Raw genomic sequence first — 21,266 nt, 5'->3', positions numbered from 1 at the left:
TTCCATTCTTGGGATACTTTACTAAGAAGAATATGTTCCAGCTCCATCCACGTAAACATGAAAGAGGTAAAGTCTCCATCTTTCTTTAAGGCTGCATAGTATTCCATGGTATACATATACCACAATTTATTAATCCATTCGTGGATCGATGGGCACTTGGGTTTTTTCCATGACTTAGCTATTATGAATTGGGCTGCAATAAACATTCTGGTACAAATATCTTTGTTATGTTGTGATTTTTGGTCTTCTGGGTATATGCCCAGCAGAGGAATTACAGGATTGAATGGCAGATCTATTTTTAGATCTCTGAGTGTTCTCCATATATCTTTCCAAAAGGAATGTATTAATTTGCATTCCCACCAGCAGTGCAGAAGTGTTCCCTTTTCTCCGCATCCACGCCAAAAAACCTCGAATAGCCAAGACATTACTCAGAAATAAAAACAAAACAGGAGGAATCACACTACCAGACCTCAGACTTTACTACATATCGATAGTGATCAAAACAGCATGGTATTGGCACAAAAACAGAGAAGTAGATATCTGGAATAGAATAGAGAACCAAGAGATGAATCCAGCTACTTACCGCTATTTGATTTTTGACAAGCCAATTAAAAACATTCAGTGGGGAAAAGATTCCCTATTTAACAAATGGTGCTGGGTGAACTGGCTGGCAACTTGCAGAAGACTGAAATTGGACCCACACCTTTCACCATTAACTAAGATAGACTCTCATTGGATTAAAGATTTAAACTTAAGACATGAAACTATAAAAATACTAGAGGAGAATGCAGGGAAAACCCTTGAAGAAATTGGTCTGGGTGAGTATTTCATGAGGAGAACCCCCCGGGCAATTGAAGCAGCTTCAAAAATACACTACTGGGACTTGATCAAACTAAAAAGTTTCTGCACAGCTAAGAACACAGTAAGCAGAGCAAGCAGACAGCCCTCAGAATGGGAGAAGATATTTGCAGGGTATAACTCTGACAAAGGTTTAATAACCAGAATCCACAGAGAACTCAAACGCATCAGCAAGAAAAAAACAAGGGATCCCATCGCAGGCTGGGCAAGGGATTTGAAGAGAAACTTCTCTGAAGAAGACAGGCGCACGGCCTTCAGACATATGAAAAAATGCTCATCATCTTTAATCATCAGAGAAATGCAAATCAAAACTACTTTGAGATATCATCTAACTCCAATGAGACTAGCCTATATCACAAAATCTCAAGGCCAAACTTGTTTTTAAGCTTTTGGTATATCTCTCAAAACTTACCCAAGTGTGGAGTCCTCACTGACTGCAAAGGAAATGTGGTGGAGCATGGAAGGAAATGAGAAAATAATTTTCTATATCCAGCTGTCAAACTTTGATTATCTTTTGAGTTACTGAAGTATTGTTTTCTTCTTTATTTCCTCCTCCCTTTCCCTTCTATCGCTCTTTCTTCCCCTCCTTCTCTAACTCCCATCTCTCTTCCTCCCCCTTCTCTTCTTTCTCTCTCAGACTATTGTATTCAGTAATGTGCATCTGTGCTACTGCCTACAAATATTTTAGAATGGTAATATGGCATTTAACTTTGTTTTGAAGATTTATTTGTAGTTTTTGAGTCCTTACAGTATTTATCACTGCCCATATAATAAAATTATTGATAAATGAATTTGAGACTTACACCTTTCCCTATGTATACTCATGTCAGTTAGAGATTATGAGGGACCTTTTGCAGGACTATGTGAAATAAAGGCACCTGCTCTTTTTATGAAATAAATTGAGGTACACTCCTTATTCAAACATTTTCTTTTTTTAAGTTCATAAAGGGACCAAATGGTTTCATTTGTACGTCACAGAAAGTTAATGCAGTTTTTTTTACTATTTTTCCCAAATGGTATTTCACTATGGGAGGAAGGGAGAAAGATAATCTGGACTGAGGGCCTTCTTAAGAGGTAGAAGTTTTATTTGTACTACTTGCTTGTTTTTTGTAACAACCTGCTGATGAAAAGTACCCTATTTTAATGATGAGAAAGCTAAGTCTCAGGTTAAATAACTTATCTGAGGTCTCACGGCTAGGCAGTGATCATGCCAGGCTTAAGACTCTACCTGGAGTGCCACAGTCTTCTGGGGCATATTCTGTCTTTAGCCGCTCTTAGGGCTATATTCCAAGAAATTAGAAATGAAAGGTTTGGGGAAACTTTCAGCCAAGAATTTCTCCCAATTTTTCTTTCTCAAAAGAGAAATATTTGTTTTTAAGTGATAAGGTCCTAACTTTTCTTCTTTATCTCTCTCTTTATTTTTTTGATGGGACAAATAATTTTTTATTTCAAATTAATATGTGGGCACAAATTATAAATTTTTAGATTACATTGTTCTCACTTCCAAGGTAAAGTTCCAGTTGTGAAAGTACCCCTCACCTAGGGGGCATACTGAACACCCTGGCACACCAAAAGCTCTCCTTCCTTCTGCCCATTTTCCTCCTCCACCCTCCCCTCTCACTCTTCCCCCTGCCCTGTACTGGACTATGTCTGTGTTTTATTGTTGATAAAAGTGTGTAATTGTTTATGCATTGGTTTCCATATTAGCACTGAGTAGACTGAATATTTATTTCTTTATCACTTTTAAGGAAATTAAGTGAAAAGGACTGTGACCTGGGGGCTGTTGTAAATTGTCATAATTAGGATCATTGATAAAGTCTAAGTAAACCTGCCCAAAACTTAGTTTAAAAATTGATGTTTAGTCAGCTTTCTTTTTAGTTAGTATATGTAGTATAGAAATGCCTACTGCAGCTATTGTTTTTAATATTTATTAATTCCTCTGGTACATCAGTAGAAATTATTCGTTCTTTGACAAGGAGTTGAGTTTTCCTAGCTGAATAGTCTGTGATGGTTGTATTCTGGTATTTTTAAATTCTTAATCAGCAAATACATCTTACTGGAGGAATTTACCGATATAACATGGATAGTGTTATAAACTAGTTCTAACATTGGCTTTGAAAGGAAATTCAGTATTAGTGGGAAGATTAATAAGCAGATTCACGGCCTTTACTTCAAAATGTCTGGTTAAACATGAATTAGATATAAGGTCAGTCAAGAATTCTAATTCTTCAATTTTAGAAGTGGTATTTTTGATTTACTTTGGCCAAGAAACTTAATTTCTGCTGTGATAGTAGAAGATATTTTATAAATTGCACTCAAGTAGCAAATCATTTAGAAAATACAAAGTAACATGCTGCTTTTTTGTACTCAGAGCCCTACTCATCTGATGTTAAACGCTTTATCTTTGCAATTTCAGCAAAGGCCAAGCCTAGTAAGGAAGATTAAAAAGTTTGTCATTTTTTTTTTTTATTTTGTTAAAGTGGCTTTTTTTTCTCTGATCCATGGAACATGTATACAGGGAGTTTATATCTATTTTAGCAAAGTAATCTTGTTAGGAGTGTGCTCTTCTTCAGTGTTTCAGCTAAGTGATACTTTACACAAGATTCTGGCTTTTCACTTGCTGTGTTTAATCCCCCTCCGATAAAACACTTTTATACCATTCTCATTCACGTGGATTAGTAAACTGAATTAGAAGTTTTACAGCATTTGACACCACCTTTTTTCTACTGTTTTCTTGGTCATGTTCGAATAACAGCATTTTCCTAATTATTTAATTTGGTCAAGTGTTGGAGAGACTTGGGTGGCAAAAACTATTAACAGTTTAATTCAGTGTTCTTGAATTGAGTTTCTACTGTGTGTTGGTGCTTGACCTACACTTTAGGGATATAAAGATGAATATGGAATAGCCCTTGTCCTCAATGCAGTCATGTTCTACTGGCCAGAAAAGGCCAATGGATATAAATATCTATCATATAAGTTAATTGGTACTAATTTTTCTAATAAAATTGTAACAAAACAGTGCTGAGTAAATGTTAGTGAAAAACTGGCTAATTCCAGCATCGGAGCTAGATGTTGGAATCTGAGTGGAGTTTCTTGCTATGGCACTGTGTTTGCCCTACTTGCTGTTAAGTTTGTAAAACTAATTCACTAGAAAAAATTTTAAAGATGTAAGCTTCTAACCCTAATTTTACTTTTCTTTAAATATTAGTGGGTCCTTTTGGCTTTTGTTACATTTGAAAGGCCACTGACTTTTTTTGATGAAGCTTTAAACTTATTTTAAAATTATAGTTTAGTAAAATGTTTTAGACTTCCTTTTTTATTTATTGCTATTAATGTCACAATCCATAATGAGAACTGATTGATTGAACCAAAAGGAAGTGTTTGACTAGGTAATAACCCAAAGAAGATTCCACATACACTGAATAATGTTAAAGACATACTTAATAGAATAGTACGTTTAAAGTATATATAAAGGAGTTCAAATACCTATCAGTAGAATATAATAACACACTGTAGATAATACTTAAATCAGTTACATAAATTATATTAATAAGGTTGCTATCCCAGTTACTAGCACCACTTGAGATTCCAAAGAGGTGAAAATTTGTTTTTCTGTCCATGAGAAAGTATAGGTTATAAATTACGCTTAATGATTCCATCGGGTGGTTTTCAGATTTTCCATGGTATTTTCAACCTATGCTTAATTTTGCAGTTTCTACACTTGATCTTCTCCAAAGGCCGAGAAGTGATAAATGTTGCAGTTTCTCTCATGGAGGGCACCCATCAGTTTGGTCCTTCTTTTTTATGTATATTTATCAGGGTCCGGACTTTTATTCATGATTTCTGTGTTTATTATACCTCAGAATTTATGTTTTTCACCCACTTTTATTTGTGGTTCTCATTTGGCTTCTCACTTATGGGCAACAGCCCAGTGTAGTTTAAAATTTTGTTTCTAAAATATTGTGCTCAATGTTCCAGATGCCAACCAATGCTTTAATAATAAACAAATACATTAATAAGTGAGGACGTAAAGAACAAGGTGATCTGGGAAAGGCTTCTTCAAAAGATCTCAACATCGATAGTGACCCTGATATTTACATTAAAGCAGCAGAGAGGAATAGCATCATGGAATAGTAACTTATAAGTCTTCTTACATTCTTTGTCTTGGCTTTGTTTAGCACCATGGAAACACAAGTATTCGGATCTTATTATTTACCAGACTTCATGATAATAATGAACTTCTTTTTATTTGTTTTTTTATTTCTTAAATACAAAAAAAAATTTTTTTTTTTTTTTTTTTTTTTTTTTGGCCAGGGCTGTTTGAACCCGCCACCTCCGGCATATGGGGCCAGCGCCCTACCCCTTTGAGCCACACGTGTCGCCCAATTAAAAAATTTTTTTCTTCCATTCTTGAGATACTTTACTAAGAACAATATGTTCCAGCTCCATCCATGTAAACATGAAAGAGTTAAAGTCTCCATCTTTCTTTAAGGCTGCATAATATTCCCTGGTGTACATATAGCACAATTAATTTTTTTTTTTTTTTTTTTTTTTTGTAGAGACAGAGTCTCACTGTAGCACACTCGGGTAGAGTGCCGTGGTGTCACACGGCTCACAGCAATCTCTAACTCTTGGGCTTACGCGATTCTCCTGCCTCAGCCTCCCGAGCAGCTGGGACTACAGGCACCCACCACAACTCTTGGCTATTTTTTTGTTGCAGTTTGGCCGGGGCTGGGTTTGAACCTGCCACCCTCAGCATATGGGGCCGGCGCCCTACTCACTGAGCCACAGGCGCTGCCCAATACCACAGTTTTGCATTCGTGGATCGATGGGCACTTGAGCTTTTTCCATGACTTAGCAATTATGAATAGGGCAGCAATAAACATTCTGGTACAAATATCTTTGTTATGATGTGATTTTTGGTCTTCTGGGTATATGCCCAGTAGAGGAATTGCAGGATTGAATGGCAGCTCTATTTTTAGATCTCTAAGTGTTCTCCATATCTCTTTCCAAAATGAAAGTAATAATTTGTATTCCCACCAGCAGTGCAAAAGTGTTCCCTTTTCTCCACATCCATTCCAACATCTCTGGTTTTGAGATTTTGTGATATAGGCTAGTCTCACTGGCGTTAGATGATATCTCAAAGAAAAAGTACCCAATGTACCCCCAATGTACTCAGCCCTACTATGAAACTAATTTAGGGCTTTCACATGAAAGCTATAACCCAGTTACAACCTAAGAATAGGAGGAAGGGGGAAAGGGAGGGGAGGGAGAGAATATCTGGTTCATGTTTTGGGGTTCAAGAATGCTACTTTGGAGACCACTGTCAGAATTGGACATTGTCACACCAAGTTTAGATACGTTCCATGATAATCAGTGACTCTTGTTCACCAATGTATCCCCAGTATCTAGATCATGGTAGGCGCTCAGTAGATACTATTAAATGACTAAGCAGAATTAGGCTGCTTGGTAGGATGAGGACAGAGTCCACCTCAGTATAAGGGATCTGGTAAGAGTAGGAGTGATACTTTTTGTTTATTGTTTTATCTTCTATGCCTATAAAAGTGCCTGCTACATAGTAGGAACTCAGTAAATATTACTTGGCTGCATAGGGGTACACACAGGGTCTTGGGCATGAAAAGTTAAGTTCTAGGAGCTCCCCTAAGATACAGTCCATGGGGAAATAGTGTTAGTAAGAACATTTTTAAGGAATGGCTTTGGTGACCTCATATCTTAAGGCAAAAACTGTGACCATCATAAGCCATTAGGATCTGGATCTCTTTGTACCCCCAGTCCTGGAATCCAGGTATCTAATTTTTTGTTGGATTGAACTGCTCTGTTTTATACTGTGTACTGGGTATATGAGACCTGAGCCTACAGGAATGGGTCAGTGTCAAGATCAGAGGACTATAAATGAATCCCGCTCTGAATGAAGTAAAGCCAGTGATTCTGGGATTATGTCATGCATAAATACGATTGTAAGCCCTGACAGTGTTGCCTGTATGGAGGTACTCTAGTTTATTTAAAGGTCATTATTAACATAGTTTTATTGATATATTACCAATGAAGAATTATGGCATTTACAATTGAATTATTTCATATATGTTGTTATCCTGTTACGTCTTTCACTACCAGTAAAATTAGGATGTGTCATGGATCATCACAATCTGTTCTAATTAGGGCTGAATTTATTTTCAAACAAATAAAATAAGGTAGTTTATATTTTCTCCTCTCTTTTTACAATTTTCTTATTCATATTTATTTTTTAAAAGATGGTAAAAACTCTAATCCTGTGGTCAAAAATAAATTTGTCATGCATTGAGTATCTTCAGAGTTGGGGAGAACAAACATTTTTTCCCTGAGAAGGAGCTAGGAGCTCTTTCTGTTAGCAGCTGGACATATGAGGACATCTTTCTTTGGCCCTGTTACACTGGTCAAAGCAGATACCTCCTCTCCCCTCTATAGTTTAGTCTCCTTTAGAACATGTTTATTTAAAGCAGTTTCACATCTTCACAATAAATTACAATATTCTAATTTGCATTTGAGATGTCTTGTCAGTGTAGAAGGTTCCTCTTTGCCCTAACAAAGACAGTCTGGTCTGCTTAAGCTTCCCGAAGTTGAACAAAAATATTTTTTTCAAGCACCCTCCTGCATCTTTGACATGGTCTCCAAATAAAAGGCTTGAACAGAGGAGACTTCTTTGGTTTCATCCTGCTGGTCATTTAGTCATCAAATCTTTATTGCAAGGCTGTTAACCCTTAAAGGGATGGTAGTAATAATATCTTAAACTTGTTACTATAACTTAAAGATTACATTGTGATTTCACTGACATCTTATTTGCTTTATAACTATGCTCTGAGGTAGATAGTTGGTGTTAGTCCCATTTTGCAGGTAAAGGAACAGACTCGAAGTTGTTAAGCAGCTTGACTCAGGTCTTTGAATGTGCCAGGACTCCTCTGAGGCCAGAACTCAGATACCATGGCTGCTCTTTACAGAGCTACTCTCCCACCCGCCTGTGCAAGTACAGGTTTTTCTAAGCTGTTACTTTTTTAAAACTTATTTTCAATATAATAAGTTATTATAAATATCTGGAATAGCAGTGGTGTAAAAAATATGGCATTAATTGCTTATGCCCTGTGAGCCACAAAATATCAGTTAAATGAGCCTTAAATTTCTGGCACACTTAAATCTATTTATGCATTTAAATAAGAGTTCTCAGGTCGTGTGAAAAGATTGTCCATTTGGCTGAACTTTGTTCACAGCTTGTGATGGAAGATTAACTTCATAAGAAGGACCACATATTGACAACAAAGAATGAATTTGAAGTATATATTTGGTTGCTTAAGTGATAGTTGGATTATGTTATTGGGACAATTTTTCCACCTATGAGACATATTTCTGAAATAATGAAAATTAATTAGAAATATGATTTGGTATCCAGATATCTGAGCTATGCTTATTATTGGAACACACTCACAGTATAATTTGATATCAACTGGTGTTTTCAAAGAACTGAAGGCAAGTGCTAAAGTTTTTTCCTTTTAAACTTAAATGCCTTTTAGTTTAGTGCTCTGTCAAAGGGCACGTTCCTTAGTCTAGTTAGAGAATCCAAAATAGCATCTCTGCCAAGTATAAAAGAGAAGATATTTCTATTAATAAAAGTTACTTAGGATTAATTGTTCAATCAATATTTTTAATAATAGAAAGTTTTATTTGTTGTGATTTTATCTTAAAGTTCCCCCAGAGTTAAGGGGTCTAGTAATTGTTATGCTGTCAGAGAGTAAAAGATTGATTATATTAGAACTCTAGAATCTTTTTTTGTTGAAAAGATTTAAGTTTGACACAAAAGCAGTTTATGTAGAGTGTTTAATCCTATAAATTCCCATAAATTACTTCAACGTAATTTTAATTAATATAATTTTTACTTGTGCATTATATTGACTTTGGGACATGGTGTCATTTTAATGGTTAAAGGAGAGGTTTGTTGGAACATTACAATTTGAAAAAAGTAGAGCATGTGTTTATTGAAGAGGACATATAAAGATAGAACTGATAAAAGCTATAAACTTTCTCTTCTTTAGTTTGGCTTTCCATATAAAGTGGAGTATGAAAAAATCATGGGGATAATTAGGTAGTGTTCCTCTTTACCCTTTTTTTTTTTTTTTACTTGAGACAGAGTCTCACTATGTTGCCCTTGGTAGAGTGCCATGGCTTTACATCTCACAGCAAACTCCAAATCCTGGGCTTAAGCAATTCTCGTGCCTCAGCCTCCCAAGTAACAGGCACCTGCCACACCACCAGGCTATATTTTGGTTGCAGCTGTCATTGTTGTTCGGCAGGCCCGGGCTAGATTTGAACCCGCCGGCTCAGGTGTATGTGGCTGGCTCCTTAGCTGCTTGAGCCACAGGCGTTGAGCCCCTCTTTACCCTTAGTTTTTTGTTTTGTTTTGTTTTGTTTTTCAGGATAACACAGATTTTATTTAGGAAGTGAAAGTTTAGAGCTCTTCCAACAGAATTGGAAGTGGGTCCCTCTAATGAAGGAGAAAAGGTGAGAGAGACCTCTGTCCTTAGTTTTTAAGCAGTGTTGTAAATTATGAATTCAGTGATCCTATTCTTCTCACCTCACAACAAATCTGTGAAGTAGGAATTATTATCTCCACTTTAGATGAGGGCACTGAGTCTCAGAGTCTTGCAGCTTGCCCAGGGTCATTCTTCTGGTAGACAATGGAGCTGGTGTTGCATCCTGGCTCATTGTGTTTGCTGAGGCCACGTTTATAGTCACTCACTCCCCTGTTCCACCACTTGTGCTGTGGGGTCCCAGGATAGGATGGTCTTTTCTCTGTTTGTGTTGCTAAATTATCAAGCAGATTGCCATGTACAGTTACTCCACAATAAACTTAATTTCATGAATCATTTTAAGTCTATAGTAAACTTCTGAAATTAAAAAATCATTATCTAGAGATGAAATGCCTGCTTATTTTCTTTTTTTAAATCATGTCTCAATATAAAAAAGAAAACAATTTTGGATTCAGATAATTTAAATGCTAAGGGAATAATAGAATTTTTGCTTTTAAAGGGATACTGTAGATAATCTGGAGTGATATAGTCCATTGTTTTAAATTCAAAGAAACCATAGCCCAGATTAAGGCACTAGGACCCAGGCACTTTGAGCTGCAGAGCTGGAACTAAAATGTAAGACTTCTGGCTTGGTTTTTTGCTATAGAAATCTGCTGGACTTCTAAGTGATGTGAAAAACATTTTTAGACAATTGATGACACCATCTTCAAAGCAGGAATATATGACTTTTTGTTTATAGGTTAAGGTAAAGAACTAAAATGTTATGTAGTATTAGAATAAAGTTAATATGCATATGTAATTCATTATACATGTTAACTTCTAAGTTATTTTTATTACTAGTTTATTTCTACTTTATTTAGTGGTATAACATGGTTTTGATAGCTAACAGATAATAAAGTAAACCCTGGCTTTGGTATAGCTCCCTGTGTCCTGTGAAAGCACAGCAAAAATTTGCAAACAATAACACATTGGTACATGGCATGCGTGTTTATCAAATGCCCTGAGTTTATTACAGTTTGATCTTGGGAAAGACCATCCCAACCTCATAGCAGCTCATCCTTACCTTCAGCAAAAGAGCCTTTAAAAGTCCTTCTAGGGCTGTTAGGTTCGTTCTATTCATGAACATATAAGCCACTCATAGCTGTTGATCAGGAGAAAAGAAGTTTGTAAAACAATAACAAATTTACTTTAGAAAGAGTGATTTAACTAATTTGTGTACTGTGACACCTCATGGTGGCTTTTTTTTTTTTGCCTTTTATTTTTTTAGAGACAGAGTCTCACTTTATGGCCCTTGGTAGAGTGCCATGGCCTCACACAGCTCACAGCAATCTCCAGCTCCTGGGCTTAAGCGATTCTCTTGCCTCAGCCTCCCAAGTAGCTGGGACTACAGGTGCCCGCCATAGCACCCGGCTATTTTTTTGTTGCAGTTTGGCCGGGGCTGGGTTTGAACCCACCACCCGCGGCATATGGGACTGGCGCCCTACTCACTGAGCCACAGGCGCGACCCTCATGGTGGCTTTTTTAAGAAACCAGTACAATATAGTGACCACAACATACCTTGTCATTCTGAATCCACTCAAATGTAATATGTACTAAACATTAGTGAGTTAAGATCCCAGATGATATTTTCAAGGTTAGTATTTTTATAAGTTTTATTCGGGAGAAAATAACCTGTGCTGTACAGTTCAGAGAAGCCTGGTATGCCTTACCTGAGTTGTGCTCCTCAGAGTTCACTTGAGAAGGGGCCGTCATCCAGCCTGGAACTTTCAGAGAATAAGAGCTACCTAGACTTGCAGCTGCTTCTCTGTTCTCCTTTTCTTTCTGTACATTAACAAAGTCACCTCTTTCTGAGGTGCTTTATTTGCAAATGTTGGAAAACTGTTATAAAGGATTGATTTTCTTAGAACAAGACACATGACTATTTTCTGGCAGGAAATTGTCATCATAAATATGTGTACAGATCTATGGTCTCTTACGCGAATGATGCCCCCTAGGGTTGTGCATAGCACAACTTTTACAGGTGTATACAGAGACCTACAGGTAGTCATATACTAGGAAATAATGTCATTAGATATCAGGTATTAAAGCATCATCTCCAGAAATATATGTATTTATGGAATTAAAATGCTAGTTATAAAATCATAATTTAAAAAATTATAGATATGACATAAATTAAAAGAATAGATAATAGAGACATTTTGTTACCTCTGCAGTTACTGATAAAAGCTCTGTAGTCTGTTACATACCTCTTGGCCCACCCAATTTAATATATTTTTAAAGTTAGTCTGTCTTTAGTGTCTGATAAAAGGAGAAAATTTTTTGACCTTTATAAAGGAACTTTCCTTTATTAGATGGATGCAGTAATAGAATGCAGAATGACTTTAAGCATCCACCTCTCTTACCCATCATTAAAAGTTAATTATCACATCAAATAAGTGCAGCTTGATGGGATTTTTAACATACCAAAAATTGGCAACCTGTGATGGGGAAAGTATGTTCTGTGAGGACTTGAGTTAAGAGAATGAAAGGAAAAACAAACCTTTTATAAATCTTTAGTGGCAGCTAAATGAAAATGAAAGTGTTTAATTTTGTGAGAGAATGATGATAGCAGATCAGTACCTTATGTTTAGCTGGGTATGGAAGGTTTCAGAATGCTGCCTGCCTGAATTCTGGGATGGTTGTTTGGGCCACTGAGGGCTATACGGGTTTAATTCCTCATATACGTGGAAAGATAGTAGTGCCTTCTTTGTGCTAGTCCAGGGAATTATTTTCTTAACAAGAAATGATTAACCTTTCTTATTCTTCCTGAGGGAGTGGGAATTGGTGTGATATTCAGCAGGAAATCCATTACCCTGTCTGTGGCCTGGGTAGTCTGTGGTGCTCCCCTGGTAGAGTTTGGGTCTTGCCCAGTAGGTAGTCATGATGCATTAAGTAGTTAAAACCACAGTTGTGCTGGGGCTTTTTTCCATTCAGGGACATGGTTGTAAAATACAGGGCTCCAAACAAAGATTTTGAAATGGTACTCTTTTACCAATCCTCCTCACAGTTTGGTAGAAAGGGCAGTAAAATACTGCTGGTTTTTGAAAAGGAGAGTGCTTGTTACAGTAGCTCAAAGGTTTTAATTGTTTCTAGTAGTAATATTACACAAAAACCTCAAGGTAATACTTACCCTTTACTTGTATTTAAGTCCTGTCCCTGAGCTTTCATTCGGCTTCCTAGCTCTTAACACACTGACTGGATAATGTTTGTTTGAATCAATACACTTTTCTGTGTCTTCTGAACATCTAAGATGTAGGAGCCCTGGTCATCTATATTTTGATTTCCTTAACTCTACAGACTTTGCCAAGATGTCACTTCTTATCCAGTTATTCCTGCTCATAAATTATTGGCTATTTATTTTATTTTTACTACTGTCATAATTGAGGAAATTTTAGTTTGAGTAACTTAAGGACCATAGGTTTTATAGTTTATTGTCAGAACACTGATTATTTGCCTACATCAAACTCCCAGATTTTTAAGATTTCATTTCATGATACATAAAACCACATGATTAAATCATTCATTATCAAGTGGCTTTAGTGACAAATACTTTTAGGAGTGCATCATTTTATCTTACATGAGACACATACTTTTTGTAAATGATTCATGTCAGAAACTCATATTCTGTCTTGACTTTTTATTATCCGCTTTTAAGTTAATGGAGAGGGTTGGGATTTCTGAGTTAAGTAATTAAATATCTTTTATTATTATAAAAATTCATGGTATTGTTAATACAAGGAAAATTTTTTAAAAATATGTTTTATTAATTTCAAATGTATGAATTATATATTATCATGATATTTCAGGACCTGAAAATCTGTATTATTCTATTATAAATATAATATTGTACCTAAGAGTAATATGTGGTTCCTTTATCCCCTCAACTACTGCTGTATTTTCAGAAGGAAAAATAATTACATTGATATCCTGAATATCTTCTTACCAACCAGTTTTTGTTATGGTTTATTAACATAATGGCTCTGTTACTGTATTTATTCTGACTTGTCAGTAATGAGTATTTTACATAAAACTTCATAATGCTCAGGATAGTTTGAAAGATTAATCAGTGCTTATTTCCTTGCTTTAAAAATACGTAAGAGCTACTCAAGTAACAACTAAGCAAGTTGTTTTATATGATAATGAGATAGTGTTAGAAAAATATTTCCTCAGACAACATGAAAAAATGCAATCATTCTCAATTTTTTTTTATTTGTGAAGATTTATAGCTTTGAGTTTTAGCAATAGTCAGGATGATAGAAATTGTAGTTAGCAGAATTTTAAGAAAGCATTTATGATAAAGCAGTATCTTTTGTAAATTCATGGTATTGGAGACCATTCACTACTTGTTTAATAAATGAAATTATTGAACTTCATCTTATTTGATAGGTGATGATTGCACCTTATATTGACATAACAGTTGCAATCCGATGAGGTCAGAGATGGACCCCACTGACCCATTTGTTTTCGCATGTTCTGTTGTCTAGAGAAGTTCAAAAAACCCTTTGGTCAGGTCATTCCCTGACATCCACTCCTCACCCCCATTGGAATGTGACTTAACAGTACCTTGTTCACTTTCTGTTAGGTAAATGGGCACTCATGGATGAATGAAATGCAAGGTGAATTTAGAGTTTTGCAGGCTCTTTTGAAATACAATTTTAAGATATGGTTAGCTGTCTCTCAGATTCTGATGAAGCCCACCCCAGTTGATTTTCCTTTTTTATATTTTCCCTACCCTTTAAGAAATGAATATGACAGAGAGAGGGAAGGAGGGAGAGGGGTGTGGCCTTGGTGTGTGCCACACCTTTTGGGGGCAAGACATGATTGCAAGAGGGACTTTACCTAACAAATGCAATCAGTGTAACCTGGCTTATTGTACCCTCAATGAATCCCCAACAATAAAAAAAAAAAGAAATGAGTATGACATTAAATATACGATGCATTTATTACCTATTGCATACCAAGCACTCAGAATCTCAGTTCACTAAAAGGGCATAACAAATATTGGTGATAGAATTTATTCAACTCTCTCATCTCTTGTCCTCTCCTCTTCTCTCCTCTCTTCTTTTACAGATTTTGAGAGCAAAGCTTACTCATTCTAACCCACCTGGAGTCACATGGAGGGAGGCAGCCCCTAAGTCCAAAGCCACTTCCCTGTTTACTCTGCTTCTCAGTTATCCTGGGACTCTGACACCTGGACTCTAATTTCTGATTCCTGAAACAGTTACTTGTATTCTTCATTTGCTTGGCTTCTGTGTCATAATTTAAAGTGGAGTTCTAGGTTCAGCTACCCTCTCAGAAACCTAATTCAGCTCGTCTTTTAAATGCCTACATGACAGGCAGAGTGTTTTAGAAGAGTGACCATGTATCAGACAACTCCCATTTGAATGCCATCCGTGCCACGGCTTAGCTGTGTGAATTTGGGCAGGGCTCTTAACCTCTTGGTATGATAGTTTCCCCATCTATAACCCAGGAAGATAGAGCTTTTCTTTTAGAGTCATTTTGAAAATTAAAGATACACCTATATAAAGCACTTGAATGCTTTGCATACAGGCACTTAGCAGTCATAAATTTATACTGTTACAAATAAAGACATTTTTGCTGTAGTTCAGTGTGTTCATTTGTGTATTCATAAGGATGATGTATAATCTTACAATCATTTATGAATAAAAAAAATTCCAGGCTCAGAAAATAAGTGGTTTTGAGGGGAGTTCCTGAAAATGGGTAGTACCATACACTTAAAGACAAATCAGAACATTACTTAGATAATAAAAAAAGTAGCATTTATTTAACAAACATTTATTGAGCTCTTAATATGGTCTAGGCTCTGTTGTAATCTCTGAGACTGTTGTAGTAATAATATAATGGTTAAAATTGCTGCTTTTATGGAGTGTACTTTCTAGTGGGAGAAAAGAGACTATAAGTACAATAAGCTGTGTGGTAGGTTACATGGTTATTTGTTACAGAAAAAGTAAAGCAAGGGAAGGAGAGTGAGAGAAGATGGCATTCTCTAGGGTGGTTTGTGATTGGTTAGATAGGGGTCATACTCTGTCAACAAGTCCAGGAGGGGTGTGGGGGTGTGTGCAAAGATGGTAAGCATGGTGCTAACCTTAGGGATGCCCTGTCCTTTTCCAAGATCTCCATGTCTTTTTCTGCAATGTTTTTAGAGTGCTTCTGGCACTTTTGGAGACATTCCTGTTCAGCATGAAAGGTTGTACGGAAGTTTGTACCTGATGGTATGTGTTTGGGAATCAACTGTTATGCTTGGACAGGGATGCCTGATAGTCTGGATGGCTGTCTGTATAGTTGGCAGAATTAGGGGCAAACCGCGTGCGTTCCTTGCAGCTCAGGTACGCACTCATACTTGTCTTAAGACTTTTCTTTGAAATTTCAGTCAAGCTAGTTAGTCAGTAGGCCTTTTGGACTGACTAGCAAGTCCTAAGGCAAGTGTCTTAAACAAGTGTGCTGTTCTCAGTTGCCTTTTACAATAAAGTACCAAGTAGAAGGAAGGAGGAATTTCAATTTTAAAATAATTTTCAAGAAGTCAAGGGAGAAGTGTTGAGCTAGTATTTTCTTTTCAAAAATTCTTTGGTAATAAATACTCCCTTCTCCCCTACTCCTGCCCATTCATATACAGTATGAATATAGTATTTTCTGCTATATATTTTGCATATAGTATTTTTTGAGCATCTACTATATCCTAGGCACTGTGAATGTTACAAAGTAGATAAAGGTAGGTATGGTGTATCCCTGTTCACAAGGAGTGTATACAGCAGGCACAACAGGAAAGGAAAGGAAGTTTGGGAAGAACCACCTTATAAGACCTTAATGGGATTTCATAAAGGCAAGTGTCTGGCACATGTCTGCATATAGGAGATGCTCAGTACCTGTGAAGACCTGTGTTGACTCTTGGATAGAGTGATTAGTCACTCAAGGAAATGTTATTCTAGGCCCTGGTAGTATGGTAAAGGAATCAGATGAGGGACTAGTAATGTTTCCATTATTAGGGAAGTCCTCACAGAAACTTGAAATGGGCCTTGGAGATTGAAAGGGATTTGAGCACACCCACCTGAGCATAGGGATATTACCTTATTTGGTTTTGTATTTTTTTGTTGAGTGAATGAGAAAGTGGGGAGGACAGTCCTGATGAGTGATAAAAACTGTAAGAAAAGCATGTCAGAGATTGGGAAGCACAGTGGAGGTGAGGAGCTCCCGTAGCGATCATTCAGGTCTGCTGAAGAAAGGGTGAGTGCAAGGAAAATGTATATTTTAAGTGAGATCAGGGTCAGATCCTAGGGGGTCATAATTCCCAGGCTAAGCAGTGGAGAATCATGAGAGCAGGTTCAGTAGCCAACTCTGGTGACATTGGAACAGGATATGGGTGGCAGTACCCTCACGTGAAAGGGTGGCTGTAGGGACTGGAGAGGCATGTGTAGAGCTAAGTGATGTTTTAGAGGGTGAATTGACGGCCCACTTTAATACTTCACCTGGTGGCTTAGTGGAATGATTTTGAATGCTTTCCTTTTCTATAGGAACTCTTTGAGAAAATGAAAGCATGCAGTAGATTTCACTGGAACAACATTGTTGAGAGTTTTAACACTGTCTAAGTCATTCTCCCAAGAGCTGTTATAAAAATTTTGAAAGCCAAAAAATATTTAGTAAAGTTACTATATCAATGTTTAGGTAATTTATAACAGAGTTCAGTTTTTATATATTATAAATTTATTTTTATAATACTTTTGGGCCCTTTGTATTTTTCTATATTATAAATACATACACACATATAAGGAAAGGAGAGTTACATATTTGATGCTGCGTCTTGGATTAGTAATGAGCCCAGTGATAACACTTTGTTGATTTTTATGTGAAAATTCTTTATGATCATCAGTTCTATAAAGTGGTTTCTAAGAAAGCACTACCGTCAATTTTTTTCTTTTAAAGAAACATTTAGAAGAGTAATGTTTAGAATAGTTTGTTTTATTTTGTATAGTACATTTTTGTAAGAAAGATCAGCTTTTGCCTTCACATTTAGCATAAATGTATAAGACTGTTAGAAGACATAATAGAAAAATGTAATATGAATAATCCTCTCCTTCTAGCATCATGTATATAAATTGTATATAAGGGCATTTATTCCTAAGAATTGGAAAACCCTTCTTCTAGCCCTTTCGCAAAACTTATGTGAGTAACCTGTGTCATTTACTTTATTTTAATAGGCCTCAGTTTTCTCATGTATGAAATAAGATGTTGGCCTAGAATAATCAGGAACATCCTTCTAGGAGTAATTCCCTGTGATTCAGTGTCCTGTTAGAACCACAAGGGGAAGAAGCTCCAATAAACATTGACAAATAGTAGCATTTTAAAATTCAAAATTCTTTAGTATTCTTCACAAGTTCCTGTCCTGTATCTCTTTTCATGTAGGGGGCTGAAAGACCTCATGTTTACTTTAGTTGCAGAACATTGAGCTTTTCTGAGCAGAGTGCATGGCACATGAAAGATACCCCCAGTAAATAATTGCTGGGTTTGTTTAGAGACATTACAATGTTAAGGGATTACTCTTGGACTTGGTCTGATCATCTGCTCATGTTAGAGAAGCAGTTAAAACAACTCTTGTTCTGATCCTCTGCTCATGTTAGAGAAGCAGTTGAAACAACTCTTGATATATTCAGAAGTAAACTCTTGGGATGATCACCAGAACTATTAACATTCACTGAATGAACATTTATTGAGGTCCTGCCATATGACTGTCAGGCATGGTATTAAGCCTTGCAAATAAAAACTAAATAAAAAATAGGTACCTCCACCAGCTTCCATCATAGTAGTGAAAACAGGCATTAGAGACTTTGTATGAACAGCTTTTACTCTAATTTTATAGGTGGAAAAGTGTGAAATCAAGTCACTATCCTCTAAGTCATTGTTATAAGTTAAATTGTGTTAAAAGTCAGTGGAAGTACTTGGAAGGAAACGACAATAGGAATCATGCTAGCTGCCCCTCTCCCAACTAAAGGTTATTTCTCTTGAAGTAAGATGAATTCTCATATAGTTTCTTCAAATTTCCCTTGTTCAGGTCTGAAGAATAAGAACATTTCAGCCAGTCTCAACAACCATGAGAGGTAGGGAGATACGCAATCTCTAAGGACATTGCAGCTCTAATTATATTGGGATTTATAGATCAAAGCCACTTTTAGTTTTTTTTGCTGAGGTGGGTAAGACCTCATTTTACACACCCTTCAAGTGCTGTACTTTATTTGACTTCATAGGAGGGAACTGGATTTCAAAAATATTATTTTGGAGTAACAGTGATCTCAGGTTGGTAAGGTTAAACATGAGCTGAATTTTCTGAGTTTGAATGGATGGGTCAGTAATGCAAAGCTTGGGTTATCTCATTAAAATGAATGATGAAAATTCTCATTGCGTTATAGTGAAAGATTTAGCCATTTTTATGTATTCATCTGTATTTATCATAAAAATTGCTACTCGCTGTAGAACATTATGTACCAGACATTGTGATAGGTATTTTAAATTCTTATTTAATCTTTACAGTAAGGCTGAGATAGATATTATTGTTCCCCATTTTATCCATTGAAGAATCTAGACTCCAGGTGATTAATATCTTATCCATGTAAGTACTTCTGTGCTTTAGGATTTAAATTCTGGTCATTTTGTCTCTAGAGCCTGAGCCAGTGACTAATTTGCCTTTTCTCCCTGCTTCCAATTGATTATTAGGGCTAAAATGTAGGCCCTTGCCTTTTAATGCATAGACTAACTGACTGATTGGGGCCTGAGGGCTAAATCTGGGAGGACAGAATGTGGGAAGAGAGATCCTGGGGCCCAAGCAGGACAGGTGGATTTTAGCAGCTGAAGTTGGGACAGAAGAACTAGTCTGCAGAAGGATGTAAGTTGACAGTGGGATTATAAATATTATATCATACACCTCAGTGAAAGGGTAGATGAAGAGGCACGAGAGGCCTTGGGGGCCAACTGTGATTTCTCAGCTTCTATCTTCCAGATCTATTACTGAACAAGTAAGAATTTCAGAGTGGGATCCAAGAATGTGACATTTTCTTAAGTTCTGTAGCTGATTCGTATGTGCAGCAAATGCTGTTAGGAAATCAAGTAGGCATGCGGACAAGGTAAAGAGACTTGGGATCTAAACCCAGGAGTGCCCCTATTTGGGGTGTTGTACTTTTTCCAGAGAACAGAAGCTGAAGATCAAGGAATATAACAGTGATAAGGGACTTTTGATTACAAAATTGGGTACCATTTCACTTATTTTTTGAGCATTACATTAATTTTTCTTTCTTTTTCTTTTTTTTGAGACAGAGTCTCACAGATAGAGTGCATCACAGCACACAGCAATATCCAACTCTTGGGCTTAAGCGATTCTCTTGCCTCAGCCTCCCAAGTAGCTGGGACTGCAGGCACCTGCCACAATGCATGACTATTTTTTTTGTTGCAGTTATTGTTGTTTTAGCTGGACTGGGCCAGGTTCGATCCCACCAGCCTCGGTGTATGTGGTCAGCACCCTATCCACTAAGTTGCAGGCACTGCTCCACAATATTGATTTTAAGCAAGAGGTATAGTTATTTACAGTTTGATTGATATGTGTTCTGTTCATTTCATTCTTTATTTACTCTGTCTACTTTCATTTTATCTTCAATTCTTGAGTACTTTCTAGATTTTTAACAATGGTGGATTTACGTTATTTCAGGAAAATGTTACATTTTTGGTTCTTATGATTTTTTTTTTTTTAGATTTTTCAGATAAGCCATTACTTTGAGTGACTCTGGAGGTGTGGTTGTATCTTAACAGTTGGTAAATACAGTTGGTACTTTACCAAAGTGGGGGTTAGAAAGTCGACACCTTTGCAGGTGAAAAATTTGTGTCTAATTTTTGACTCTTCAAAAATTTAACTACTGATCACTTACTGTTGATAGGAAGCCTTACCAATAACATAAATAGTCAATGAATAAATATTTTGTATGTTGTATGTATTATATATTGTATTTTTACAATAAAGCTAGACAAAAGAAAATGTTATTAAGAAAAACATAAGGAAGAGAAAATATATTTGCTATCAATAAGTGGAAGTGGATTATTGTACAGTTCTTCTTCATCATCATTGTCATCTTCACATTGAGTAGGCTAAGAGAGAAGAGGAAGAGAAGGGATTGTTCTTGCTGTCTCAGGAATGGCAGAGACAGAAGAAAATCCATGTATAGTGGACTCATGTACTACAAACCTGTATTCATCAAGCATCTGTACTTGAAAGTTAATAAGGGAGGCGGAGCAAGATGGCGGCCGAGTAACAGCTTCCTTGCATCTGGGCACCGTGAGTCCGGGGAGATAGGACTCCAGGCATCTCTGGCTGGTGGGATCTCCCTATCATCACCTGTATGAGGATACAGGGAGTCAGTGAGAGACTTCGGGACCCCAAGAGTAGGACTAAAACAGTGGAAAAACGGCAAGTGGTCGCGTGTGTTCAATCCATCTAAACCCGCTCACAACTGTAAGTTCAGTAGCAGCGAGACTGCAAACCAGAAAGGCCTTACCTGTGAACTGTTTTGGTATCTTTGGACTTGGCACTGAGTTGAACTTCCTTGGGGAGAGCCTGAGTGGGAGTGTGGAGAACTTTGGCCATTGTCTAGGGCCCCAATCTGAGCCGCTGAGCAAGACGGAGCTAATAATGTTTGGCTGTGGGTCACAGGGAGCCATGGTGAGTGATCTGCCCGGGTAAGCTCCGCCCTCAGGGTCGCAGAACTAGAATCGGGTGGGAGCTGGTAACCCAGCGACCAA

General features: G+C 36.9%; 1 protein-coding gene across 2 annotated transcripts in view; it reads left to right on the top strand.

The window, feature by feature from the left end:
* Positions 1 to 21,266, top strand: part of LOC128579003 (uncharacterized) — a 73,584-nt gene that overhangs the window by 15,524 nt on the left and 36,794 nt on the right. The window contains exon 3 of one of the 2 annotated variants that reach the window (XM_053581323.1): positions 14,544 to 14,670. The exons of the other annotated variant lie outside the window; for it this stretch is intronic. Within the exon in view, the coding sequence (XP_053437298.1) occupies positions 14,544 to 14,550 (7 nt within the window). The 3' untranslated portion in view covers positions 14,551 to 14,670. Of the gene's footprint in view, positions 1 to 14,543; positions 14,671 to 21,266 lie in introns of those variants that run through there. 2 annotated transcript variants of the gene reach the window in all.

Source organism: Nycticebus coucang, chromosome Y (assembly GCF_027406575.1).
Source record: "Nycticebus coucang isolate mNycCou1 chromosome Y, mNycCou1.pri, whole genome shotgun sequence".
NCBI classification, from domain to species: Eukaryota; Metazoa; Chordata; class Mammalia; order Primates; family Lorisidae; genus Nycticebus; species Nycticebus coucang.
Note: the sequence above shows the minus strand (reverse complement) of the source record. Positions and strands in the feature narration are given on the sequence as shown.